This window comes from Sus scrofa, chromosome 18, assembly GCF_054392235.1.
Source record: "Sus scrofa isolate SSC_HxYL_T2T_F1_AM1 chromosome 18, Sscrofa_HxYL_maternal_Yorkshire_Landrace_v2.0, whole genome shotgun sequence".
Lineage (NCBI taxonomy): Eukaryota > Metazoa > Chordata > Mammalia > Artiodactyla > Suidae > Sus > Sus scrofa.
The window spans coordinates 17,099,842-17,126,987 of NC_139400.1; the positions used below are offsets into that span (position 1 = coordinate 17,099,842).

General features: G+C 41.6%; 3 protein-coding genes and 1 pseudogene across 27 annotated transcripts in view; 2 read left to right on the plus strand and 2 right to left on the minus strand.

Annotated features, from left to right (window-relative positions):
- Nucleotides 1-737: 737 nt before the first annotated feature.
- Nucleotides 738-17,780, minus strand: SSBP1 (single stranded DNA binding protein 1). Of its 16 annotated transcripts, XR_014833638.1 has the most exons (9): nt 17,542-17,780; nt 17,008-17,074; nt 15,086-15,146; nt 14,274-14,414; nt 14,010-14,097; nt 11,463-11,551; nt 8,059-8,132; nt 3,791-3,884; nt 738-1,978 (listed from the first exon to the last, which is right to left on the minus strand). XR_014833638.1 is itself a non-coding variant. In XM_021078599.2 (8 exons), the coding sequence occupies exons 2-7, from the start codon at nt 17,029-17,031 to the stop codon at nt 8,089-8,091; spliced, it is 447 nt and encodes a 148-aa protein (XP_020934258.1). In that variant the 5' UTR covers nt 17,032-17,074; nt 17,542-17,780; the 3' UTR covers nt 738-940; nt 8,059-8,088. The 16 variants fall into 16 exon arrangements, 13 of the variants coding, with proteins under 13 accessions (XP_020934258.1, XP_020934257.1, XP_020934256.1 ...); XM_021078599.2 differs by lacking the exon at nt 3,791-3,884 and having other exon boundaries at nt 738-940; XM_021078598.2 differs by lacking the exon at nt 3,791-3,884 and having other exon boundaries at nt 738-1,048.
- Nucleotides 11,626-12,188, plus strand: LOC146394899 (small ubiquitin-related modifier 2 pseudogene; annotated as a pseudogene).
- A 105-nt stretch (nt 17,781-17,885) lies between the features above and the next one.
- Nucleotides 17,886-27,146, plus strand: part of DENND11 (DENN domain containing 11) — a 93,665-nt gene continuing 84,404 nt past the window's right edge. For all 3 annotated transcript variants that reach the window (XM_085005266.1, XM_085005267.1, XM_085005269.1), the window contains exon 1: nt 17,886-17,956. The gene's annotated coding sequence lies outside the window, so the exon portion shown is untranslated. The remainder of the gene's footprint in view (nt 17,957-27,146) is intronic.
- Nucleotides 20,938-27,146, minus strand: part of WEE2 (WEE2 oocyte meiosis inhibiting kinase) — a 34,359-nt gene continuing 28,150 nt past the window's right edge. For 7 of the 8 annotated variants that reach the window (XM_085004649.1, XM_085004650.1, XM_085004647.1 and 4 more), the window contains 3 exons: nt 26,449-26,619; nt 24,330-24,472; nt 20,938-22,003 (listed from right to left, as the gene is read on the minus strand). In XM_085004649.1, coding sequence (XP_084860775.1) covers nt 21,847-22,003; nt 24,330-24,472; nt 26,449-26,619 — 471 coding nt within the window. In that variant the 3' untranslated portion in view covers nt 20,938-21,846. 8 annotated transcript variants of the gene reach the window in all.

The window sequence follows — 27,146 nt, forward strand, 5'->3', positions numbered from 1 at the left end:
TCTTAATACTTTCTTTCCCTAACTGTGCCCTGATACACTTAAGAAGTACCAAGAGCTCCCTCTCCCTGCCAGCACTCACAATGAAGTCATGTGAGCACCATGTGATGGTGGCCACAGGCCCAGAGCTCAGGCCTCACAAGAAACCACGCTGGTCCCCTGATCTTGGGACTTCCAGCCTCCAGAATGGTGAGAAAATAAATGTGTTAAGTCACCTCATCAATGGTGTTTTGTCACCGCAGCCCAAACTAAGATATCTAATGATGCAATAAAAATGCTGTTATACTTAGGATCCAGTTATTTTCCTGTGGGAAATCTTACTCCATGTTAACCAGTCGGCTCCACTGCCAGGGGAAGCATAAGGGCGGTCCTTCTGTTCTTAACTGCTCCTTTCTTTCTTTAATAGGGACTGTTAACTAAGGGTCCTCATTAGGTACTTCACGCGAAATTAAACAACATGTATTTGATGAGCGAGTGTGTTCACGTTCGCTCTTTTTAAGGCTAATTGCTAAGGTTCTGTGTATGTCTTATGTCCCAATCCCCTCCTCAAATTTAGAATGAGGCCTAAGTTAAAAGCCTCAAGGACTGAGAAAGCAGAGGTAAAATCTTATTTCTACTTAAGTCAGAAAGTCATACGAGAGACAGGTAAGAGTCATGAGTTGATCATGTATATGGAGATAAAGGTAAGAACGTGTGCCTTAGTAAGTACGGATTGTGTTTCACTGCAAAGCACAAATAAGTGGCTTAAACAAGGCAGAAATTTATTTGTATCTCCAAAGGTCCAGAAGTAGACTGTCCAGGACTGGTGAGGTGGTTCCATGGTCATCAGAGATCCCAGCTTCTTCTGTCTGCCATCCTGAAGATCATCTCAGGGTCCAAGACGGCTACTTTGAGATTCGGTGATAATGTCCACATTCCAGAGAAGAAAAAGCCAGATGAGGGCCTGGAGAAGCACACAGGATGAGCCTCCCCAAAGAGAGAGCTCATTTAAGGAACCTTCCTAGAAACACCAGCAAATGACTTCTGCTTATACCCCCTTAGCAGTCCTTAACTGCAAAGGAAAAGAGGAATGCAGTATTTTAGCTGTCACCCCCAACAAAGTACGTGTTCTGTAAGTGTAGAAGGAATAAGAGATTTGGGGTCACGTATTAATCCACGTTTCTTGTTTTCTGTACAACGTTTTGACATCTTGAGAGCTGGCAGACTCTGTAACGGACAGTCCCATGCCCCCCTGCCCCAAATGTTAATTTCTAGAAACAGTAAAGCACTTGCCCATAAGCATGCCTTTGACAGGTAAACCAAGGAATCCTGAGTTCATACTCCTCATTAGCCTCCTTTGATTAGGCTCCTGCAGTGCAGTCCTTGAAGTCATCTCAGGGCCAGGTCCTGACACCTAGAGACCATCTCCACGGCCCACCGGCGGCAGAAAGGTATTCAAATTGTCCAATCCCAAACGTGCTCACCTTTCCTCTATCCTATCTCACCTACTCTTTCCCCGTGGAAACACCAATAAAAGCTCTGCCCACACTTTCCCCTCCTCCTGCCTCCTGACCTACCCGGGTGCTTCCCCGAGTGGTCCTACATGGTGTGTGCACACACTCCTCTTGAGAACGCCAAGCAATGAACTCTTCTTTCAAAGACAGCTGTCTCCATGTCTGTCATGTATGCCATACCTGATTAAAACAAATCCCAGACAGGCAGGCAATTGGAAATCTTTCCCGCAATACGGTTTTCCACAACAGAAAGCTGGAATCCTGGCAACATCTGAAAGTTATCTCACAAAAAATCTGCTTTGTATCTGGCAGCAGAAAAATAAGTCACTCTCGCCTCAACTTCTCTCCTGCATGCCAGACTCATTCACCTTCACCCTCCCAAACATAAGCTAGAAAGTCTACAATTAAATTATTTCCAGGAGTTCCCGTCGTGGCACAGCAGAAACAAATCTGACTAGGAAACATGAGTTGCGGGGTCGATCCCTGACCTCGCTCAGTGGGTTAAGGATCCAGCGTTGCCAATGAGCTGTGGTGTACATCATAGATGCAGCTGGAATCTGGCATGGCTGTGGTTGTGGCTGAGGCCGGCAGCAACAGCTCCGATTAGACCCCTGGCCTAGGAACCTCCAGAGGCTGTGGGTGCAACCCTAAAAAAAAAAAAAAAAAAAAAGGCAAAAGATAAAAAAACAAAAAAAAACTACTTCCCAAACTAAACTTATTATTATCTTCACTCTTCGCATATCTGCTTCCACATCCATGTTTCTTAGTCTCAGAAATAAAACGTCACCATCTCCACAGCTGCCCAAGCAGAGCTCTCAATTACCTTCTCATTGCCTCTACTCTTACCACTAACAGCTGTTTGTCACCACTAGAGCCTGGGCAGGAGCTACGTGTGCTCAGAATCTCCCACCCAGAGCCTAGCCCAGGATCTGGCATAGAGTCAGTACACAACGAATGAGTCAACATGAATCCTAAACCCCCTCATGTCACCTCGCATCCCCACTCTACTAACATTCCAGGCTTCTTTAGTAGCTTCCCAACTGCCTCTAGGCTTTCCTCCTTCTAACCCTTCACCCAACTGCATTGCTTTTTCTAAAGCACAATTCTGATGAGATGTCCCTGTTTTATTTATTTATTTATTTTGCTTTTTAGGGCCACACCCAGGCTAGGGGTCGAATCTGAGCTATGGCTGCTGGCCTACACCACAGCCACAGCAACACCGAATCCGAGCCACATCTGCAACCTACACCACAGCTCACAGTAATGCCAGATCCTTAACCCACTGAGCAAGGCCAGGGATTGAATCCGCATCCTCCTGGACACCAGTTTCCACTGCGCCACAACAGGAACTCCTAGATGTCCCTGCTATAAAACCTTCCATGGCTCCTCACCGCCGAAGTCCTCCGCAAGCTTTCAATGCCCTTTACGATCCAGCCTCAAACCACTTCTCATGTTGTATCTTTGAGTGTTTCACACACTTTTAAGTTTCTGGACCTCTGCTCATGCTGTTTCTCTGCTGAAAAGTAACCTAACTATTCCTTCCCTCTGTTCCCCACCATTTGTTTCCGCCATTACGAGTGTCCCTCACACCACATCACACGAGCTCCTGCTTTTATCTTCCCCACCCAACCCCCACCAGCCTACACTGTGAGTCCCCTCAGTGCAGGAGTCCTGTCATATTCACCCCAAGATCCAGGCTGTCTGGGTGCAGGGCATACAGAAGGTGCCCACCTTCTCTGAGTGACTTCTGAGTTTTAAAAGGTACAGATTAATTGTAAAGAGCCATAAGAAATTAACAACAAACCAATAAAACACAACCTCATTTAAAGTAACTGCAACAGTAACAACAGCATGTATGGAGCACTTGATTCGGTTACCATGTGCGTGTAAGTAAGTTACACTATTTTTTACCATATTCTTCACAGCAGGCCTATAAAAGCAGGACTACTGTTATCCCCGGTTTATTCAGAGAAAAACAAAACAACAAAAATCCAAGGTAGACAAAGTTAAGAAACTCACCAGAGGTCGGTCACCCAGCTGGTGAGTAAAGTGGGGAATTCGAATGTAGGCTTTCTGACTGCACAGCCTTAAGTGAACTCTTATGAGAGACCGCCCTTTTTTCAAACAACAAGGACAGCAGAAAAGCTAAAAGTTAATAGGTACACCTTCTGGACAAACAGGACCCCAAGGTCCAAAGCACAGCACAGAGTTAATGAATGAAAAGTATCAGGAGTTCCCATCGTCACTAAGCAGAAACAAACCCAACTAGTATCCATGAGGATGTGGGTTCGATCCCTGGCCTTGCTCAGTGGATTAAGGATCCGGTGTTGTCGTGAGCTATGCTTGTAGGCTGGCAGATATAGGTCCGAACTTCCATATGCCACGGGTATAACCCTAAAAAGACAAACCAAAAAAAAAAAAGGAAGAAAAATATCAATATTGTGGATTCACAATTGTGACAGCTGAAAATCAAGCTAGCTACACATATCCTATCACAGACTGTGGGACTAGCACAGAAGCCAAGCATAGCAGTTCTGAGGGGACTTCACTGCTGCTGCTGCTGCTGCCAAAAGTCTCACTCTAGAAAATGAGCCTGACGAACCCTTGAACAATCCTCCTGACGATCTCAACTCTTAGCAGGAAGGAAATTATTGTAAGAAACAATGAAAGGAACAGACACTTTGAGCTTATTTCAAACTGTAGAGACACTGTTTGATAAAAAAGCAAGAGGAATATGTAAAGATAGCCTGGTACGGAAATTAATGGTGACTTATTTTCCTGCAGGATCTCAAGACAGAGAATCGGAAAGAACAGAGGTAGCGGTATTTCTCCCTCACTCATACTTCTCCCCAAAAGCAAAACCTATCATGTATTGAACTCCTGGGGTGATTCGGATGTACCCTGCATGGGGCACTGGTCAGAAGTTGGGGGTGGAGTTCTGCTTATGCAGAGCCAATGGGAGTGGGAAGGCAGCAGGAAGGAAAATGCAGCCTTTGTGAACCCACATGCGGCTCTTAAAAGCTGCATGTTTTTTTGCCATGTTTCTTAACCTCTCGGTTTCAGATGTCTTAACCTATAAAATGGGATAATACTACCTTCTTCTTAGGGTAATGGTTGAGTGAAACAATGAGAAAATGCACTTAGCTCAGGGCCTGATAGGTAGTAAGCATACAATAAATGTCAGCCATTAATATGACCTTGTAAGATATTCCTCTCTAACTCACTAGCCTTGGGATTACCTCTCATTTTCTACACTAATTTGTTTGTAGTTACTCCCATCAATCTTCAGGGCATATAATGCAAACCCTAAAAGCAAAATACATAAAGTGATTCCGCCCTCATTTTCCTGTCAATGTTTCAGTACAATCCAACTGAACAACGACATTTAGGAGCTCCCTTGTGGCGCAGTGGGTTAAGTGGCTCAAGCCACTGCTGTGGCACAGGTTTGATCCCTGGCCTGTGGAACTTCCACATGCTGCAGGCACAGCCAAAAAAACAGAGAACAATAAACATTTACAAAGCTGTAAAGTGTCACTGCTAGGCTGAGCTGGACGAGGGCAAAAGGGTAGTTTGAGTAAGAGACAACCCTGCCTCTAAGAATTGTCTGCTACCTTTCAGGGACAAAGAGAAACTACCATTCATTTCCCCTAAATGAGCTGCAAAGGTTAGGCTGTAATTCAGTTGGCAACAAAGTAATGCCTAAAATAGTCACAGGAACATGTCTTTTGTGGTTTTGACTAATAGATCATCCAGCAATTTCTAAAAAACTAGACGACTCTGAGAACTGTACTTGCAGCAAACAGTGGATCTCACTGGTCTTGAAAGTCAGCTGTTCTGAGTTGTGCATGTATATTAAGAGGAGAACATAAGAAAACGGGGGAAAAAAGATGACGGATCTAAGCACGAGATACTATGATGAGATGATGGGAAAAATACATGACAGATTATCTTGTTCCCCTCCAGTCCATGAAGCAATACTAGCTCAAAGTAAGTGAGGAGAGCAAGCCTGGCTTGGAAATATTAGAAAGATTTTTGTTCCCCCCAAAATGTAAACAGCTTTATTTACTTTTTCTCATTATAAAAGTAATACATGTTCAATGCTAACAAAAAACAGAATATACAAAAGTGTAAAGAAATAAGAAAAATTACACAATCTCCCCAGAAATCATCACACATACTATTATTTCTTCTTCCAGACTTTTCAAGTATATACTTATGTCAATTATCTTTTTCAAAAATGGAGTAATATCAGACATGCTATTTGATACTCTTGCTCCCATACTTCCATGTATCATACTCACCTTTCTACTCAACACAATATCCCAAAATCAAAGTCACAGGGCAATTTTCTGCAGGTACATTATCTGACACTGTGAGAGCATGAGAAAAGGAACTTGAGGACACAAAACTTGGATTAGAAGACCCCTACGGTCTGTTACTGCTGTCAGATCCCATTTGTCTACTGAGACCAGCCTGAGAACAGTAGAAAGTATCTCAGCAGCTGGGGCTGCCTGCATGGGGAGGGCAGCTTATGCTCCCACAGACTGCCTGGTTGTGGGCGGCAGGGTCTGCAGAATCGCACGCACGCATTCACTGAACACCCGACTCTGAAAGCCCTGCTGCCCCAGCCTCAGAGTCTTTCAAGTGATCTCCAGCTGGAGTCTGGAGAAGAGCCCCTCGGCTCATGAGGATCCCGTAGGACACACTTTGTGCCCCTGTGCGCTGGGCTTGGAATCACTCTGGGTTGGTCATCAGGCCATTTTTGTTTGCCCTGTCACTTTCCCAAAGCACAGATGCATCATCCCATTTAAACAGGCATACTAATCTGCACAACTTCTCACAACTTTGAAGGAGTATAAAAGCAGCTCTGCAGAGGAAAGAAATGATGATGGCTGAAGAAATTAACTAAGTCATTAAAATTAAAATTTCAAAACTTAAATAAAGATGGCTGATACGCCGAAACGGCAATCAATTTCCTGCTGTTCCTAGGCAAGGAAAAGAATAAAGCTAAGGAACTCCATCTTTCCTTAACCAAAATGGATTATGATACAAAAAACCGCTCAAGTGTGCAGAAAATACCTTAAAACAAAGTCAAGGGTCCATAATATAGGGTGTGAATTCAGAACCTATTACAGTCCAACAGCATCTGAGCTGCATTTAGCACCACTCTGTCAGGCGGAGGGGAGAGGACACGCGGTCCAAGGCAAAGCTGGAGGCTGGGTGGCCCAGACAGGGAAGGGACTTCTAGAGTGTCAAGTAAACAACCGGCTCAGCAGCAGCCAACTTCTAAAACACTGCAGCAGACTAGCAGAAAGACCTGGCAGGGGCTGATACCAACTTTGAAAAGAAAAGCATTAACAGGAGTTCCCGTTGCGGTGCTGTGGAAAATCTGACTAGTATCCATGAGGATGTGGGTTTGATCCCCGGCCTCGCTCAGTGGGTCGGGGATCCGGTGTCACTGTGAGCTGTGGTATAGGTCTACAGACGAGGCTCCAATCCCATGTTGCTGTGGCTGTGGTGTAGGTCAGCAGCTACAGCTCTCATTTGACCCCTAGGCCTGGGAAACTCCATATGCTGCATATGCAGCCCTAAAAAGCAAAAAAAAACCAAAAAAACAAAAAAACAAAAAAGACAAAACAAAAAACAAAACAAAAAAAACCCCTGAGTGTATTTTATGTAATCTTTATTAATAAAGTATTAGTACTCTGCAATTTTCAGAATCTTGTAATAAAGGTAATTGTGTGTATACACTTGTACACAACATGTACATCAAGAGATCAGAGAGAAAAATAAAAGGCAACTACTAAAACCAGAGCCCTTGTGTCATCACTTGGAGATGAACTATTTCACCCCTAGTTATACATTAGGTCTTTAGCGCTGGTAAACTATTCATAAATGATACTAGGAAAACTGTCCGAAAACAAAGTATGTGAAGCAGGTAGGCCAGTCGTGAAGCTATTTAGGTTAGATACTAACCACTGTTCAGCAAGCCCCTTCGGTCAGGGGTAAGGCTTACTATCCCACCGGGATCATTCATGTGTCAACACGTAGTGCCTACGCCGTGCCAAACACTGATCAGGATGCACTGCACGAAGGAGACTGCCTAGTCTTCAGGCAACAAAGACTAGGCAATCTAGTCCATAAACTAAACAGATCTAGTCTAGTCTAATCTATAAACCAAACAGATAAGGAAATCAGTACTTACAACCTGACAAACAGCAAAGCTCAGTAATACTCAGTAATAAACACTGAATGTCTGAATCAATACTATAATATAAAGTGTTCACAAGAAAACAAGGGTCTTCCCAAAGGAAATGTATCCTTTTGCCACAACACAGATGAACCTGAAAGTTCACCATTTTGTACACCTGTATGCAGAAACCATCCCTTAAAGAACAAACAAGCAGTGAATACCGTAACAGTAGGAGTTACCAAGGTTCATGACACAAAAAAAGGAGCGGCAGCGACAGTCAGGAAAAATATTATCACTCGTCTTACATAAAAGAGTATTTTAATTCTTGTCCTTAGAAACTATAAAGACTATCATGATTTGGAAATGAGACTGTACCAAACGATGGCCAAAGAAGAACCGTCCGTTCTATGCCTTCTCTTTCACCTGGTCACTCAGAAATATAATGTTATCTGTAAAGAAGCCAAAGCATAAAGATTATTCTCACAACTCTTTCCTCATTTCAATCACCCTCCCTCCACCACATACACATTTTCATGTGTATGTGGTAACGTTCACAGAAAAGATTTTAGACAAATTCTCAAAACACTATGTTCTTGAGAAATAATATATAAACAGGCATAATGGAGCTAACAGTTGGGCTTTGACTGTTTATCAACAATTCAGACGTGGTGAGAAGTGGGACATTTCAGACTTAAAAATTTATTTACGTTTTTAAGTCTGAATACTAACACAGAACACACATTATATTTTTAAATTTTAAAACAGTGACTTTTACAATTTTCTTCTTGGGAAAATTCTTACTAGTCAATCATTACAGAGAGAACATTTTTATCCAAAAACATCAGACACTGATCTTAATATGTTGTCCAGAAAGAGTTAGAACAAGCAAAGAAAAGAAGTAGTATTCCCTATATAATACTGAAAGATCTATAGAATTATTGAAAAAATGGTTACCGCATAATAACTGAGTATTTATTCATTGCTACAGTCTTCTAACTAGAGTATTTTGGCACAGAATGTTTACTTCAGAAGAGATGATGAGAACGGACACCACTGTGGAAAAAGGCACGAGTGCCCCCCACTGGTGGTTGTTTCTAGGTCACACACACTGATCCCTAGGAGCAAAAAGTGCAGCCTACAAAACAGATCTGCCAAATTAAACTCTATTTCCTTCCAATCTAATGTTACTAAAGATCTGTTTAGTTTTACTATTAGCCATAAACCTATTTTAACTGCTTAGTCATCCATGCTAGGGAGTACTAGTGACAAGGAAAAAAAAAAAAAAAAAAAAAAAAGGCAGATAATCTGAAATGTTTCTATTTGGTCTGGTTTATAACAATCTGCACAACCCAAAGTTGGCCCACCCATTAGCTTTATAGTGGAATATGAAAGTGTTAAATGCTTCATAAACACATGATCAACAGATTTCATTAGAAAGCTGGGTCTTCCACTGCTGAAATCACAGGTATAGTTCTATAACCATACATAGATCTGGGGAAAATTCTTTCAATAGGTAGATACCTCTGGAGACATGACCCAAGGAAGAACAGAGCAAGCAGGAAGTGATTTATAGTCAAGACACTGGAGAACTACGAAAGCAAAACGGTCAGAAAGAAACTCATTTCAAGTTTAATAATGAGGGGAAGAAGATATCCGTGTTGGTTTTCAAGGTCAATACACTTTCACAGAAAGAAAGGAAATGTGTGATTATTATTTACGACAGACTATAAGGTATCAATATGGCACAGTAGTTGAGACATGAACCCTGGAGCAAGTGAAAAGAGAAAGATAAAAGGAAAATCTGATTAAGAAACTTAAGTTTTCAGACTTTTAGCCTCCAGAACTGTGAGAAAAATCATTTCTGTTGTTTGAAAAAAGAAGGAGGCTTAAAAATATATATATATATATCATGTAATATAATGTATGGACTGGTATTTATGAAGCAATCAAGGAAATTTCGATACTGTGACCGCTGGTTAAAAAAAAAATTAACAGCAACTTCTTAATATTAAGTGTGATGATAACACTACAGTTAAGTTTTTAAAAAGAATTCTTATCTCTTAGGGACACCTACTGAAATATTTAGAGATGACATAATGTCTCACGTTCACTTCAAAATAATCCAGGTGGAGGAAAGGTGAGCTAAGGCATGGCTGAAATAATACTGGCCACCTGTTGATAAATGTTGAAGCTGCATGATAGAGTTTTTCTTTCTTATTTTTCTCTCTCCTTTTGCGTGTGTTTGACATTTTCCATAGTTAAAAAATTAATTTTTCAATGACATCTAGTTTTGCCAAATATCAGAAGTTCATAAATACTGAGATACTACTACAATAACAAGTAGTTATTTATCAAAACAAGGTTTCTCAGTGTTCATACCCAGAAAAGACTAGAGAAGAGAATGAATTCTTAACAATCATCTTATTTAGTTACTCATCCAAAAGGTCAAAACGTATGATCTATCTCATTAAAAGATGCATTTTCAATACACTTTTAGTTTTTATATGTATATATTAAGGTTGTTTTAGTCTATTATGTTCTAAAAACAACTGTAATGATAACACAATCAAGAAGAAACCTAAGAGTTACTGTCACTGAATTTTAAAAAATATTTTTAAATTTCTGTTTATGTTAGCACTTTTGTTACACATAATAGAATGAATAGCAAAAGATTCCTGGTTATATATTAAGATACACTTTTGGGAGTTCCCGTCGTGGCGCAGTGGTTAACGAATCCGACTAGGAACCATGAGGTTGCGGGTTCGGTCCCTGCCCTTGCTCAGTGGGTTAATGATCCGGCGTTGCCGTGAGCTGTGGTGTAGGTTGCAGACGCGGCTCAGATCCCGCGTTGCTGTGCCTCTGGCGTAGGCCGGTGGCTACAGTTCCGATTCAACCCCTAGCCTGGGAACCTCCATATGCCTCGGGCGCGGCCCAAGAAATAGCAACAACAACAACAACGACAAAAGACAAAAAGACAAAGGCAAAAATAAATAAATAAATAAATAAATATTATACTATTAAAAAAAAAAAAAAAAAAAAAAAAAAAAAAAGATACACTTTTGAAGAAAAAATGTAACTGAAAAGCATGTTCAGAGAAAAGGGAACAATGTAAAATTTCCAAATGGTGAAATTCGTATTTTTTTTTTTGATGATGGATATCAAATTGCTATAGTATTTACATCCATTAATATCTTTCAAAATAACAATTTTATATCAAAAAAATTTTAATGTCAACTTAAACATGTCCAAAGGGATATATTGTTTTCAAAATCCTTACAGAATTTTCAGAGAAGTTTGAAATCTGCTCTAGAGAACACCTTCTTAACTTCCTTTAAGCTTCCTGTACTCTGTTGGACAAGGATAATAAAAACTTAAAATTAAATCATGTTAAGGACCAAATAGGTTCTGAATAAATCTGAAAAAATGTTTCACACCACTCACATTAGTAAAACTCTGACTTGGCACATGTGTCTCCCTGTTTAGGTCATGTCCTCCAAAGACACTAGATTAAAGGTTTTCTAAGTCCAAATAATAAGTACCCGCTTAGTTAGACCAACTGGAAACTCTAAAATTTTGGGGGAAGCAAAACTGTGAGTACAGGTATAATTTTCTAAAGGAAGAGAGAAATGTAGAAATTTGTAGCAAGCCCACAAACTGTGCTGGGGACTCCTGGTAAGGGGCCTGACATTCTCATCAGCATCAGTACTCACAGCCCAGCTTTTAAGATATAAAGCAGAAAAAAAAAAAAAAAGAAAAGGCTATTCTCCTGAGAGTCTTACCAGCTATAATTGTGGTTGCTTGTCGTCTCACATTATTTTTATCCGTGTATTCGCCATAGTCTACTTTCCCTTCCACGTAAACTCGAGACCTGAGAGAAATAAAATTTAGTTTTCAGTCTGAGATTCCAATAGGCTTTACAAGAGAGGCAGGTCAGAGGGGATAATGAGTAATCACTAAGGATGAAATAGATGGTCATACATAACCTCACTTTTGCTGTCACATCTCAAAGTTCGGACCTAACAATACTAATAGAGAATGTACACACAGCCTTGACACATCTAGGAAAAAAAGGGAATGTTTCTGTCCTTGAGCTGACTGTGGTCTCTATGGAAGTTAAAAACCAAAACAAAACAAACAATCCACGGTTCAAAAATCTTAAGCCAGGCTTGTTTGGTGCAGACCTGGGACCTCTTTTGTGAAGCAGCAGCTGAGGAGACACCAGCGGCGTCACGGTTGACAAAAAGCCCAAGGAAGGGGTGGAGACTGAGAACAAGGATCATGTCAATTGGAAGGTGGCGGGGCAGGACGGCTCTGTGGTGCAGTTTACGAGGCACACTCCACGTAGTAAACTAATGAAAGCCTATTGTGAATGACAGGATTTGTCAATGAGGCAGATGAGATGCCCATTCGACAGGCAGCCAATCAATGAAACAGACACAGCTGCAGAGCTGGAAATGGAGGGTGAAGACACAACGGGTGTGTTCCCGCAGCCGAGTGTCTACTAAAAGGGGGATCTGCCACTTCACTCCCGAGTTCTATTCCTCCAGACCAAGAAGACATTCTCAATTAGAAAGCCACAACTTGGTCCCACCACACCCTGACTACTACCGTATAGTTTTCTCTATCCTTTCATTTCCCCTTTCCCATTCCTTTACTGCACATAAAGTAACTGGCGTATGTGCACAAGCATATTGCTTTTTTTTAAACTAAATGGTCAATGGCAAGTTTTGACAAACATCAAATGGAGACAGGATGGGGAAAAATACTGGTTCCGTGAAAACACCCCTTTTGTCCATTAGCGGCCTGCTCAATCAGTTCTTGTCTTTACATCCCGGTAAGTTATTTTGCTTTAACAAAAAAAAGAACATAAAAATCCTAACATATCTTGTTCTACTGGAGAATTTTAATGTTTTTCATTTATCACTATAAAAACCAAGGGAAATGTTATAACTTTTTAATATGTAGCCATTACATGCGGAGCAACCTGTTTTTATGTAGGGATAACTTACTCTAAAAGAAATGAATCCTAGATTGTTTTCCCTTCAAGTAAACTTCTTGTTGAAATAAACTTCTCGTTAAAAGAAAAAATCTTAGGTAAAAAAATTTTTTACAACGTAACCTTAAGACCAAGAAAATGAAGAGCAAACTGAACTAGTGGTATCCTTTGAATCTCAGTGATTGATTGCCAATGAGTTACTGTCCTTCACGTTTGATTTTGGATTCTCTAACAGATTTGGTGATTTTCACTTATTTTTCGATCATTTTCCATAGTGAGGTTCATCAACTTAATCTCAAAGGACTTAGATTATCAAAATTCAAAATGCAAGTTTTCAGCTTAGTACTTCATTCAGTTAATTACTAAGACTATTTCTGCACCATCTAGAAGGCTGAACTGGAAGACAACCACAACTCTGATGGTAGAAAGTGACAACGGCACCAGTGCTCACAGTGTACCAAAAACGTATGCTACAGAAAGTAGATAAAACCGGCAAAATGCCTGGGTGACAAAGGCAACACATGTATAGATTTATTAATCAGCAGGTGAACTTGCATAGAGACATTTTCCTTGAAATTTCCTCTATGTGTTTATACGAGTGATATGCACATATTCATATAAACATGGAGGTACACAAGAAAAGATATGCAGTTACTGAAAAGGAACCGAAATTTTAGTTATGCTCGAATTACTTTTCACGAAATGTTTTATTTCTACAAAACAAGAACATGTCTAAATACACTAACAGTAAATACAGCTGCTGTTAAACACACCCTTTTGTCCTTCTGCAGGTTCGGAAAAAAGATACTTTTAATAAACAATCAATCCAAGCGTTCCAAAAAGAAACTACTAGGCCGAAACAGAATTATTAAATACGGAATAACTGCTGTGACTATTACCATAATTCATCACTGTCAGACTTCAGACAGTCCAGACCCTCTGCCAGGACATCACGTGGATGCCAAGAGGCAAAAGACCCGAGGTCGGGGTCCCTGGCTCCGGTGGCGCAGAAAGCCCTAAAAGCACGGCTGCACTTGCTCACACGGCACTCAGCACCCTTTGCTGTTTCTCTTAGCTCACTGGCTCTATTTAAGTACACACATTCTTTGCCCTAAATTATAAGTTCTAGAAAGGTTAAACCATGTTAAAACCTTTAAATTAGTCACATGAGGTGATGCGCTGTGCACAGAGTATGAAGCACTGAATAAATAGCTCTTGAGGTAATAGAATTAGTGTTACTATATAAATAAAGGAGCTACAGTCCATGAGAACACCCATTACCAGTTTTGGAAACCACTCGATCTGTAAGATCCTTCCTTCCTCAACTTACCCTTTTTTCACATACTGATATGCCACGTCTCGGAGGCCTGGTCGGAATACTGAAATTCTGTGCCATGTAGTCTTTTGGCTGACATCGCCTAAATCACAAGAACAGGAAACATGGTTACAAATGCAAGGACAATGTGGCCAGCAAAATCAATGCCACAATTTCTGAGAAGAGAACAGAATTAGAGGAGATCCTTTTTCAAAGCAGCTTATCTCTACTTAGATAACTGTTGCCAATAAAATTAAAACGCCAGTCTTCTATACTCACCCATTTGGTATGCTTCATTTTCCCCTGACCGCCACATCTCATTCGTTGCTAGAGAGAATATTGTGACTGGGTTTTTTCCTTCCACCTGCCTCATGACAGGGTCCTGACCTACTCGACCAAGTAACTGCACACGATTCAGAGCTGAAATGCAATGTGTAGATAGAATGAGATTGCAAGAAACGTGCAGCAGAGGAACAGCTACAAACACTACCTCGCCTTCAATCTCAGCATTAAGCAAATCCCAAGTTCTAGAAGGTCAGAAAATAAGTTGAAGAGGCGAATAAAGGAGGTTAGGAAGGCAAAAGAGGGTTGGCAAGAAAGGAAGACATATTCATAGAGGAAGGAGCCTCACAAAATAAACATTAAGCTCTTTATCATAAATCCTTCTTTAAAATGCCTTAAACAAAAATTTTTTTTTACACTGTCTGCATGGTTAAAAGAACAAATCTGAAATCTGAAGATCTTTATAAATACAAGGGACTATTTCTGTGACACAGCAGTTTTCATAACATTCACTACTTGAGCCGAATAGCATATACCCTTGAAAGACTTAGATAATCAGATAGGACTTAAGGACATTCTTTGGCAGCAGTGACAAGAGTGAGTGAAAACTAAGAGAAGAAGGGCCCAATTTAAACCAGGTCCCCCAGCCTTATGGGACAAGGCCAAGATCAGAGGGGCAAATACGAGCCAAAAGCATGGTGACAGGTTATAACCTAATGAGTGTATCTCTCTCTCCTGCAACATATTTGCGAGTATTAGCGCACTGCTATCAATAACCACTTTAAATTTGGAAATCAGCTACTACTTACATCTTTCAAGAACCAAACTGCTAGCTACTTCAGATTCATGTCTTACAAACTGATGAAGTACCTAAAATGGAACAAAAGAGTAAAATGGCTTTAATTTGAGGGAAAGGCAAATGCAAACAGAAGACCTGTTCACATCTGGTTCCCATCCAGTGAGCAGCACCAAGGGAGTACACGCCCAGGGTATGAGGGGCGCCATCACACTGTGCACAAGGACTACACAAGTACTTAAGGGCAGCCTGCTGCAGAAGCCCACGTACAAAGGAGGTATGAGACAGCACACACACATGAGTTCATTCACAGAGCTCTCCTGTTTCTTCTGTGAAAGTCTTCCTGATCATGGTGCTTCTGGGTTTGTATCCAAAAGGTAAAATCAAACACATGTTGGAAAAATTCATGCTGCTGCTCCTTTTTTGGGGGGGGGTAGGGGGCTGCACCCGCAGCATATGGAAGTTCTGAGGCTAGGGGATGAATCAGAGTTGCAGCTCCAGCCTACACCACAGCCATAGCAATGCAGGATCCAAGCTGCATCTGCAACCTACACCACAGCTCATGGCAACACCAGATCCTCAACCCACTGAGTGAGGCCAGGGATTGAACCCGTGTCCCCATGGATACTAGTTAGGTTTGTTACCACTGAGACACGATGGGAACTTCAGGAAAAATTCATGCCTCTGATAGACCAAAGAAAAAAATCCAGGATAAACTAATATAGTTCTTTGATAAAGTACAAAGTTATGACTGTCCAGGGAGTTCCCGTTGTGGCACAGCTAACGGGAACTCCCTGGACAAATAGCTAACTAACTGGTACATGTGTCATGATTCTAGAAATGTACTAATCTGAGTGCTCAGATATGCCAGAACTCACAAGTTTTATGGAATAATAATGTCTCATAAATAATAACTGTCTCATTTGGGACACAAAAATCAAGACCTACTACTAGAGAAACAGACATAGAAGAAGAATTCTTTAACTGGGAGATTTTTTTATATTAAACTTTTAACTCTTCTATCTGGCTTTAAAGATATCTCAATACAGCAGTATTGTATATGAAGATAGGGGTAACTTTTCCATGTTTCACATTTCAACACATTAAAAAATATGGAGTTTAAAAGTACGTGTAAGTTGGAGTTCCCGTTGTGGCTCAACAGAAAAAAATCTGACTGGTATCCCTGAGGACGCAGGTTCGATTCCTGGCCTGGCTCACAGTTCATGGTGCCCGTGAGCTGTGGTGTAGGTTGCAGACAAGGCTCGGATCCCACGTTGCTGTGGCTGTGGCACAGGCGAAAGGCTGCTGCACCGGTTTCACCCCTAGCCTGGGAACCTACATATGACACAGGTGTGGCCCTAAAAAAAAAGGAAAAAAAAAATACATATAAGTAGGAATCCAAGAATACGGGATCAATTCTACAGGGGAAATGAGAAAATGTTTCCTAGAGGAATTGATTCTTCATTAGTCTTAACAGGATGTGGAGTGAGAAAGAGGTGTTACAAAGGAAACTCTATAGAACTTGGTACCCAACTGTGCTAAGTAAGATAAAAGGTGTCTAGGCTGACTCAAGACTGACAACATAGAAGACAGGTGGTCAGAAAAGAAATCAGATGCCTTATTTTTAAAAATGTTTCAACAACGATTCTTAGCATGTTTAAATCAATAAAGACTTAAAATGCTATTTAACTGATCTAAATGCAAGTAACACATGTTTTAAAAAGTAATGATTCCCGCTATATATGTATATAAACTAAAAATTTTTTCTTTTGCTTTATTTATACAGGCAAAATCTGTCCCCAGTGCTCTATGACAAATAAGTGCACATATGATGGGTAGGCTCAAAGGTCTTTTGCTTCTGCTGGCAAAAGCCTAAAGAAATTTGATCGCTATAGCTAATAAGACATCTCAACACTAATAGGGAAAGTGATTTACCTGAAACACAGGTCTTCGAAACATGGCTTCTATTTTCTTCTCTTACAATCTAATCTTTAGTCTTTTCCTGAAGGAAAAAAAAGAGATAAAAAAAAAATCCTATATCAAGACCAAAAATTCAGTAAGTCCTAAGTTCCTAACTGCATTCATAACTTTTATGCAATTCACTCAAAAACCATTAACACATGCACATGTGACGAAGAGTCCCTCCCCCTCTCCAAAAGACCTGTTCGGCTTTTTGATACCCCTTAATTTCCTCTTCCTCCAACCCATACCAAAATTTCTGATTTTATCCCCATTTCCATTCCACGGTCTTTTCAAATTTTATTAAAAGGCAAGTTCCCATCAGGCAAGGATTTCTGACTTATTCACTGTTCTAATACTCCTAAGACAGTTCCTAAGGACTCAATAAATACTAGAAAGTTAAATTTGGGGACTAGGGGACTTAAATTTGAAAAGAGTTGCTGCAAAAATTACCGCTTCCGTCCCCGTTATGGAAAACGACAAGGAGATCCCGGGGCTTGCCCGCCTCACCCCTGACGATGAAGACGCCCTTTCTCAAAGGTGACGCTCCCGATGAACAAGATAAAGGGCCCGGGAGGCGGAACGACCCCGCAGAGGTCTCCTCGTCAGTGAAAAGAGCGGGTCACCGACACAGCACTACCTCCAAAGCCACGCAGGGCCGTCTGCACAGCTAACAAGACTCGCGCGTTCCGCACGCACTGCCCACGTCCCTTAAAACCCTCGCCCCGGCAGCCTCAAATCACGGAATCACTTCCGGGTGCAGCCGGGGCTCAAGGCTCGCGAGAAAGCGTAAAGTCCGCGGCGTGCGTCCTAGAAACGCAGCCGGCAGGCGGTCGGCCTGCGCCGCGGGAAACACACCCCCTTAACGCCATAGTTCCGGGAGCTTCCTTCAGAACGGGAGCGAATGGGTCACCGCCCCCAAGTGGTGAGTTAACCTGATTTCTAGTTTGTAATGATTTGTAATGACTATTTGAAGAAGTTCCCATCCCGGCCAGGGTCTCCAAAAGGTGAATGAAACGAAGACTAGCCTCTGGGGAAAACTAGAAAAGTTCAGGCTTCCAAAAGCAAGAAGAAACAAAGCAAAACGAAAAACAGGAAGAGGAGTAAGGAAAGCACAAAATTTAAGTTACTAAAAAATTGGGAACCAAAAACATGAATGCAATATTTTAAGTCAGAATTAAGGTAAAAAAAAAAAATCCCTGAATAAAATATCAAAATTTTTATATTTATCTGAGCCAGAAAGGATCTTAGGGCGTGAAGAAAAACAGCACCCGTATAAACATGTTATGTATCTAGGCTAATCTGAATTCTCCCTCAAACAGGAATTACTAATACACGTTCTCAGACTGTTGACTGGAAAAAGTTGCAAGTGCTGTTTTCTTTGACAAAGAAAAGCACATTAAAATGTCATGGGAGAGCAGAGTTAAAACATTCTCCTCTGTTATCAAGTGGATCCTCTTTCCCATTGTGCCCAATACTTCAGCGTTGTTTTGCTCTTACTGTCTTCAGCATCAGAAATGTCCTTTCCCCCATATTTTCAAAATTCTCTACTCATGTCCTTCCTTTGTTCTCCCATTTCACTTTACACACTCGTTCTATCTTGTATTGGAATTTAAATGCTCAGGAAGGTACCTCCTCTTCCTCATTAATCAATTGTGAACTCTTAGAAAACAGAGTCCTTGTGAATATTAAATTAGCGATTATGCTTAAAAGCAAGAACAGGCCTTAGAAATGCCCAGGCCATAGACTAGAACAAAGAAGTAGAACCCAGAAGGATACTCAAATAGGCTTGAAAGTAGAAAAAAAAAAAAAAAAGATTCAAAAGAGTAAGTAGCTGAAGTGTATTTTTGTATTAAATACATCCATTTCAAAAATCTACGATTTGCATTTTGGTAAGGAATCCCTGAAACCTCTTCATGGTGTGCATATGCCTGCATACATACTTTAACATAAACTTCGAGTAGTCCATCCCGGGATCCAGAAAAGCCCATCCAGGGATCCAGAAAAGCCCCTCCCAATGCTGGGAAGAGCTGAGAGCATTGTGGCTTTAATCAGCTACCATTACCTCTGCAATAGTGGAACAATTCAGGGCTTTCATCCTTTGCACATCTCGCTGAAAAAGAATTATGTCTGTCTTATACGCCCAAGGCCATAAGATTATCTTTGGCCTTACCTTTTTAGCCCCCTAAATTAAAAGAAAGTCTCAGCTATAGGCATCAAGTAGTAGAAACCAGGGCTGGCAATGCTTTTTCACAGATGGGAAGCTTTGTACAATTGAGATGCTGTAAAAGAACATTTTTAAGACATTTTAATGAACTTTTTGCTCAGCTTTTAAATCATTTTTTCCTCAAGCCTCATAATAACTGTTGGAAAATTATGGCACGTATTACCTATAACTGACTGCTTCAAAAGCAATGTTAGCATAGTTATTATGGCTATTTTTTGTTGTTAAATTTGAAAACTCAACCTGACGATTTTTATGCAGTTCAAAATTTGACATTATGATTCATGCAGATATAAAAAATGTTCAAGCTGAAATGCTGACATTCATCTTTTAGTGTTCATCTTTCTGCAGCCTTAGGTAGCTTCTACAAATTGGTTGAGATATTAGAATTTAGGAAAGCACAGTAGTATAAGATTAAGATTTCTTTAATTCGGAGTTCCCATCGTGGTGCGGCAGAAACAAATCTGACCAAGAGCCATGAGGTTGCGGGTTCGATCCTGGGTTAAGGATCTGGCGTTGTCCTGAGCTGTGGTGTAGGTTGCAGACGCAGCTCAGATCCTGCGTTGCTGTGGCTGTGGTGTAGGCCAGCAGCTGTAGCTCTGATTGAAACCTAGCCTGGGAATCTCCATACACTGCAGTTGTAGCCCTAAAAAGAAAAAAAAAAAAATTTCTTTAACTCAAGATTATCTGTTGGCACTTTAATATCAGTGTTCATGTTTAAGGTATGTCTATAGAAATGCAACATATTTATCTCCTGAAATATGTGTATTCGGTGGCTCTTAAGATTGTCAGCTCAGTGATGTTGGTACTTGATAGTTTGATATTTAATAGTTAGATCCTGAGTTATCATGTGGTCTCAGTGCAGAAATAGAACTTCATGACTGAGGATGGAGCTTTTTGCTGAGGCAAGGGGTAAACTTCCAACTGAAATGGAAGGGATTAAATCCCGAGCCTGGTGAAGACCCAGTCCCTGTCACACTCAGTGTCTGTGCAGCTGCCTGGTCTTTTGGTGACTCCCTGCTGTGGAGAGCCCAGCAAAGGGAAAGGGAGAGAAACCACTGGCACCAGGTCCATTCAGGTGCTGGGGGAGGCTTTGTGGAACACAGAAGAGAAGGGGTCATAGACCCTAAGAAGTAGCTGTCAGCGCCTGAGAAGACAAGAATTCTGGTCTGTGCGTTGCATACTCTTAATAATATACCTGCAAGGGACACAGCAGGTGTTCATGGAAGAAAGAGATAAATTAACTCAGTTTGAAAACCTGAATCAAGACTAGTTTTTTTTTAAATTCCCATGGGCAATGTAGAGCACTGTAGCCCCACTTATTGCAGGGAAGAAATTGCCGCTCCTAAACAAAAAAATGGTATGATAGTTTATTCAATTTTAAAAGCTCAATTTGCTTTTTAAAATTAAGGGGAAAGAATATAAGGCAGCAGAAAAGCTTACAAGCCCTTCAGAGGTTCACATCATTCATATGACACAACTAGAAGTTCTCAAAAGCCTTTATGACCAACGTTTTATATCATAGCCTGGCCATTATTAGCTTTTAGGGCCGTGGAGCTGGGCCTTAAAGCCAAGACCTATTAGTACCAGCCTACTGAATTCTCTCTCCTATCTACTCATGAAATGGTTTCCAACATCAATTTCTCATCCTTTGTTAGGTGCATATTTACAAATAAGAAGGCTTTGTTTCTATTTGGCTTTGGACAAGATAAAAACCTTTATTTACAGACATTCTGTTCCTTTCAAAATATGTACAGAGTAAAGGATTTGGATAAATTACGGTAAATCACGGGAAGAAAAGCCAATTTCTGATAAAATCAAGGAGGAATTGGTGACACCCAGAAAATAAAAAATCCTTATAGTTACAAGAGTCTCGGGGCAAACAGACTGAGGGAGAGCAAACCCCATCACATTTCCCTCAAACTCTACCCAGTGTTTTGTTCCTTACTCAGAAATGTTCCTTGTTCAGAAATGTCAAGTTATGTCGTCGTATTTCTACCCACCTCACATAATGAAGACATTTACTTGATAAATACTGTATCAGAGAAAGGGGTGATCTCCATTCAGAGAGTACAGCGAGAAAACTACTTGCTCCAAGTGACTGAGAAATCTTTACGGAATAAAATCATATAACCCAGGAAACACTCAAAATCCAGGCACATCTTCTGGCAAGCTGTCGCCTCAACTCAAAACAAAATTGAATTCCTTTCTGTTTGCAGGGAGAGTCCCTGGGATCCTTGGTACATAGGCCGGCAACCTCCTCCTAGTCCACGGGCTACACTGGGGGCTGCTTCCGTGCCCGGGCCTTCCCCTTGTGCATCAGCAGATGTGAGAAGTGAACAAACTGTTGATGGGTCATGTTAGGAATGTAACGAGAGAGAAGTGGTTGCCAATTATAGTACCTGTGACCATTGCTGCTAAGAATCATCCTCAGTAGCTGTCAGATCTTGGCTGTAAGTGCTAACTTAGGAATGGCTTTTGAAATCTTTGGGCACTCAAGTTGGTTAGTCTCTCCCTTTACAAGAGAAAGGTTTACAAGGTCAGTTTCTAGGTTGGGGATGAAAGGCGAGTTGGGGCGGCAGAAGGAGTTCCTATGGGGAAGACTGCCCCCAGGTGAAGCTTGAAGACTTGGCACTCTTCCCTCCCACCAGGCGTCTGGTGCTTCTTGATCCTGTGTGGGTCCCAGTGACCCCGGGGCTACTCTGGCCCTCCTTGGAGGACTGGGCCCGCTGGACTTCTTTCAGCTCCCTGGCAATGAAAGAAGAAAAACAAAGGTCACTTAGTCCTACACTAGAGATAATGTTTGTGATCAAAACTCACATCGATTTGGAGTTTCCCCTTGTGGCTCCATGGAAATGAACCTGACTAGTATCTATGAAGATGTAGGTTTGATCCCTGGCCTCGCTCAGTGGGTTAAGAACCCAGCATTGCCGTGAGCTATGGTGTAGGTCACAGATGTGGCTGGGAACCGGTGTGGCTGTGGCTTCGGTGTAGGCCAGCAGCTGTGGCTCCAGTTCGACCTGTGGCCCAGGAACTTACATATGCCACAAGTACGACCCTAAAAAGCAACAAAAATAAAAACCAACCAATTTTTCTTTTTATTTCAGTATTTCTAGAAACAAACCTGAGCTATACACAGAATAGAAAATTAGCTCCCATTATCTTTTAAAAAATGGCTGGCACACATGTGCCACAGCACAGGGTAGGTTTAGTTTCCTGAATCCTACTGATTTGGGGCATAAATGGTCTTTAAAATTAAAGAAAAATAAGGGAACAACACTACAGGTTATATATGAAAGCCACAAGCGTCCACAAAACATAGCCCAAATCTGGCTTGCCACCTGTTTTCATAAATAAAGTCCTATTGGTTCTGAGCCATTCTCATTAATTTATCTATCATCTGTGGCTGCTTTCGCATCACTGCGGGAGAGCTGAGTCATATGGCCCACAAAGGGCAAAATACTTACTGTTTCGTTCTTTACAGAAAGCTTGCCAACCCTGGTCTAGACAGTTTCAGGAAGGTGTCTGTCCCACCTCTATGAGGGGTGCTCACTACTGGTGGTGGCTCATGACAAGCACCCTGTACTGAGTGGCTGGCTTCACAGAGTGTATGCACCACATCTTAGGGAATACTTACAGTCTTAGGACAACATATAAATAAGTATTTGTATTTTATTTGTTAGCGAAACTAGGGCAGAAAAATAGTAAGTTACTCTTTACGAAGGATTACTTCACTAAAGGCTGGGAGTCTCCACAACTCACTGCCAAGAAATCATTTGGGGCCTTTGCAAACCAATCATGCTACGATGGATTGCACATCCAAAAGAAGTTGGACTTCTAAGCTTGTTTTAGACAAAGACCTTTTTTTTTTTTCTTTTCTTTTTGTTTTGCTTCTTAGGGCCATACCCAAGGCATATAAAAGTTCCCAGGCTAGGAGTCAAATTGGTGCTGCAGCTGCTGGTCAATACCACAGCCGAGGATCCGAGTAACACAGGATCCAAGCCACATCTGCAGCATACACCACAGCTCATGGCAATGCCGGATCGTTAACCCACTGAGCGGGGCCAGGGATCGAACGTGCATCCTCATGGATACTAGTCAGATTCGTTACCACTAAGCCACAACAGGAACTTCTAGACAAGGAATATTTTTCATCTCCTTTTATATTAACAACAGTGCATGGTGTAGTAATAATTACTTGAAAATGCCTTCAGAATCCTGCTTAAACACTACTACCCGACTTTTAGACTAACAAGCCCTTGGAGTTCCCATCGTAGCGCAGTGGTTAACAAATCCAACTAGAAACCATGAGGTTGCGGGTTCGATCCCTGGCCTCAGTCAGTGGGTTAAGGATCCGGCGTTGCCGTGAGCTGTGGTGTAGGTTGCAGATGCAGCTCAGATCCCAAGTTGCTGTGGCTCTGGTACAGGCCGGTGGCTACAGCTTCAATTAGACCCCGAGCCTGGGAACTCCATTTGCTGCAGGAGCGGCCTTAGAAAAGACAAAAAAAAAAAAAAAAAAAAAGAAAGAAAGAAAGAAATAGAATAGAATAACAAGCCCACCCTATCTAATTAATTTCCATTTGTTAAATGAAAGAAGAGATTAATAAACACACACATCAATACAAGCTTACATGAATAAATAGGACTGCTTCCTTCGACTTGGAAAAATTCCTCTTTCTCTAAACATGCACTCAGACAGGAAATCTGCCTGCCCTGAGATTTAATGGATTTCTCTTGGGTCTCGTCCCACCTTGACTGTGGTTATCTTACTATTAGTGATCATCCACCAGGTACTTGAGTAGCTGTTGTCACTCAGAATCCTGCTAATTTTCTTTACCAGTTGCATTTCCTTGTATTCACTGGCATTAACTGGAATTTTCTCTCCCATGCAGTCTAGGCACAGAGCCCCCAACCCCTTGTTACAGAAGGCCCCGTGCTGCTAGCCTCTTTGCAGGCAGGGGCCTCTGTGTGAGAATGTTGGATTCCACTTCACTGCTTAGAGAAGATACTCCAGACTAGTCATGCCATTGTGAGAAGTACACCAGTAGATTACTTTCTGAACTCCGAAAGCTACCTTTCCAGTGTGGCTGTCTTGAACTTTTCCAAGTTCAGTTGCTGCTGAAGCTCTTCTGTTCTCCCCAGGGAGGGACAAAGAACTCGACTTCTGGTCAGAGCTGCCGCAGAAGGTCTCGCCACTGGATCAGGGTCGATCATGTCCTGATGAGGTAGGACCAGAAGGAAGGAAACAGAAGCTTCACTGCTGGGAAAAGCTCCCTACCCAAGCCAACTCCAACCCAGCTGCCTGTGGTGGAGTTTGTGAAACTCTGCTTCTCCTTTGTGCAAGGGAAGACATAAATGAAAACTTAGCTCCACCTGGGAGAGGAAATCATTCCTCTCCGGTAGCATCTATCACCTCCATACCTTTGGCTTGTCGTTAAGTATCATAATTTAGATCTGGCTGAATGATGAACTTGTCAATGCCTTCATTTTAAACAGTAAGAAACTGAGGTCCCGAGTTAAAAAGTGGCTTGCCAGGTTGACAGGACCAAGACGAAAACCCTGGGCATCCAACTCCTTGTTCAGCTCTTTCCACCCTCAACATGCTCATTTTTCACTTAAAATCAGTTAAGGGTATCCCACCAAGACGGCATTCCTATGGCACGTATCTTCAGGTAGAGGAGGTCTATAACCTAAAATGACTGGAATATGCTAAAAGTACCAAGTTAGACACAGCCATTAGCAGTGTCAAATAAGCCAACACTGGCCCTGCCACTTGGGACCCACATCCAGAGCCAGCCCCACCACTTAGGATGTAGCCTTGAGCAAGTCATTCACCTTTGCTGAAACTGTTCCCATTTCCTGATACGTATACGTGGGATAGCGATAGTCTCCTTCTGGACTGTTGTAGGAGTTAAATGGATTAACTTCCATGTATTCCCTAGTACAGGGCCAGCCCTGAGGTACCCAGTAAGTAGCAACTGCATCCAAGAGCAATTTACACATAGAAACAGGTGACTAGACTGAGACTCAGAGCCCACGGTGAGCAAGGGAAAGCCGAAGGGAGGAAGAAGGACACGTTGGGAACTGCACTTGACCTTCTCAGGTAAACTGTTGACCTCAAAGTTACCTCCATATGAGAGTAGATATTTCTAAGGCTATTTTAGGGATTCTAACCAATTCTGTTCCTTGAGCCATGAAGTTTACTAGGAAAACAAAAAAGTCTAAGCTTCTCCACAGTGTATGTAACTTTTTTACGTCTTTGTTTCAACAAAGTATCTTCCTTTCCTTGTCTTAGTAGGTACAAGTAAGGTATAGATTCCTAAATTAACACTATGCCCTTTTTGTTGTTGTTGTTGTTGTTGTTGCCTTTTTAGGGCTGTACCCAGGCTACAGGCCGAATCGAAACCATAGCTGCCAGCCTATGCCACAGCCACAGCCACATCAGATCCAAGCCATGTCTGCAACCTACGCCACAGCTCACGGCACTGAGTGAGGCCAGGGATCGAACTTGCAGCCTTGTGGTTACTAGTCAGATTCATTTCCACTGAGCCACGATGGGAACTCTAACACTATGCCTTTCTTCCAATAGCTCAAATGACTGGTAGTATTGTCAAGTTATCCATCAATGACATAGCTTACATTTCCTCTATACATTCAAAATTCAATTTTTTGAGTAATATCTCAGTTACCATTGACAATAGTTAAAGCCCTGAACTAACATTCTAAAGAGCAGGTTTGATTTCGGAATTAGTCACCTATCAAAAATTAAATACAGGAGTTCCCGTCGTGGTGCAGTGGTTAACGAATCCAACTCAGAACCATGAGGCTGAGGGTTCGGTCCCTGCCCTTGCTCAGTAGGTTAATGATCCGGCATTGCCGTGAGCTGTGGTGTAGGCTGGCAGCTGTAGCTCCAATTAGACCCCTAGCCTGGGAACCTCCATATGCTGTGGGAGCAGCCCAAGAAATGGCAAAGAAACCAAAAAAAAAAAAAAAAAATATATATATATATATATATGAAATACAAGTCAAGGAACTGCTCCAAGCACTGGTTTCCTCAGCTGACCACCTCACAGGGTTGTTAGGAAGGGCAAATAAAAAAAAAAAAAATGTAACAGCATTTTAAAACTGTAATGTTACATTAAAAAAAAAAAAACAGACATTTCCTCTTCTCTTCATTTCATAAGAGATACCACCTTGAGTAGATTGTAAAATTCTTTGGAGAGGTCCTGAGGAATGTTCGGAAGTTGCCCCTCACGGATGTGATGCCAGGAGGTGCCATTGGTGGGTAACGCCTCTGCTCCCGCAGCCACGGCGATGGTCAGTCCCAAGGCAAATATGTCCGCTTTGGGAAGGTGCTGGTAATTCTTCAAAACAGAAGACAGGAAAGCCCGTTAGTGAAGTAAGTCTAGACTAAAATGCAGCTGGTAATTGAGTACATATGAGCTTAGACACAACAAGCAAGGTCATCTCTGCTGTGGTTGGGGTCTCTTTCTAGAGAAGGCAGAGCGTAAATTCTCGGATTTACACTGTCATGCCCTGGGGAGACTGAGGCAGAATCTTACTGCTCTCTCAGGCTCAAAGAGGCTTGAAGCATAGATTGGCTGATCAGAGACAGAAAAGTCTCCTTTTTTTTTTCCTGATCCTCATCCTGTGGAAAGTTAAATCCTTCTTAGATCAGACTCCACAGACATCTCAGGAGGTGGGAATAACTATAAGGCATTTCAGTGACCAAAGCTGGTAATTCCATCAAAAGGATGGTAAACATGATAAAGATGGGTTGGACCAATAAAGGCTTCCTTTCTACCAGGAAATCCTTAAGTGCAGGAATTCTAAGAGGTGCTAGAAACAATAAAGTGCCTTTATCAAAAAAGGCCAAAAACCCAGTACATGG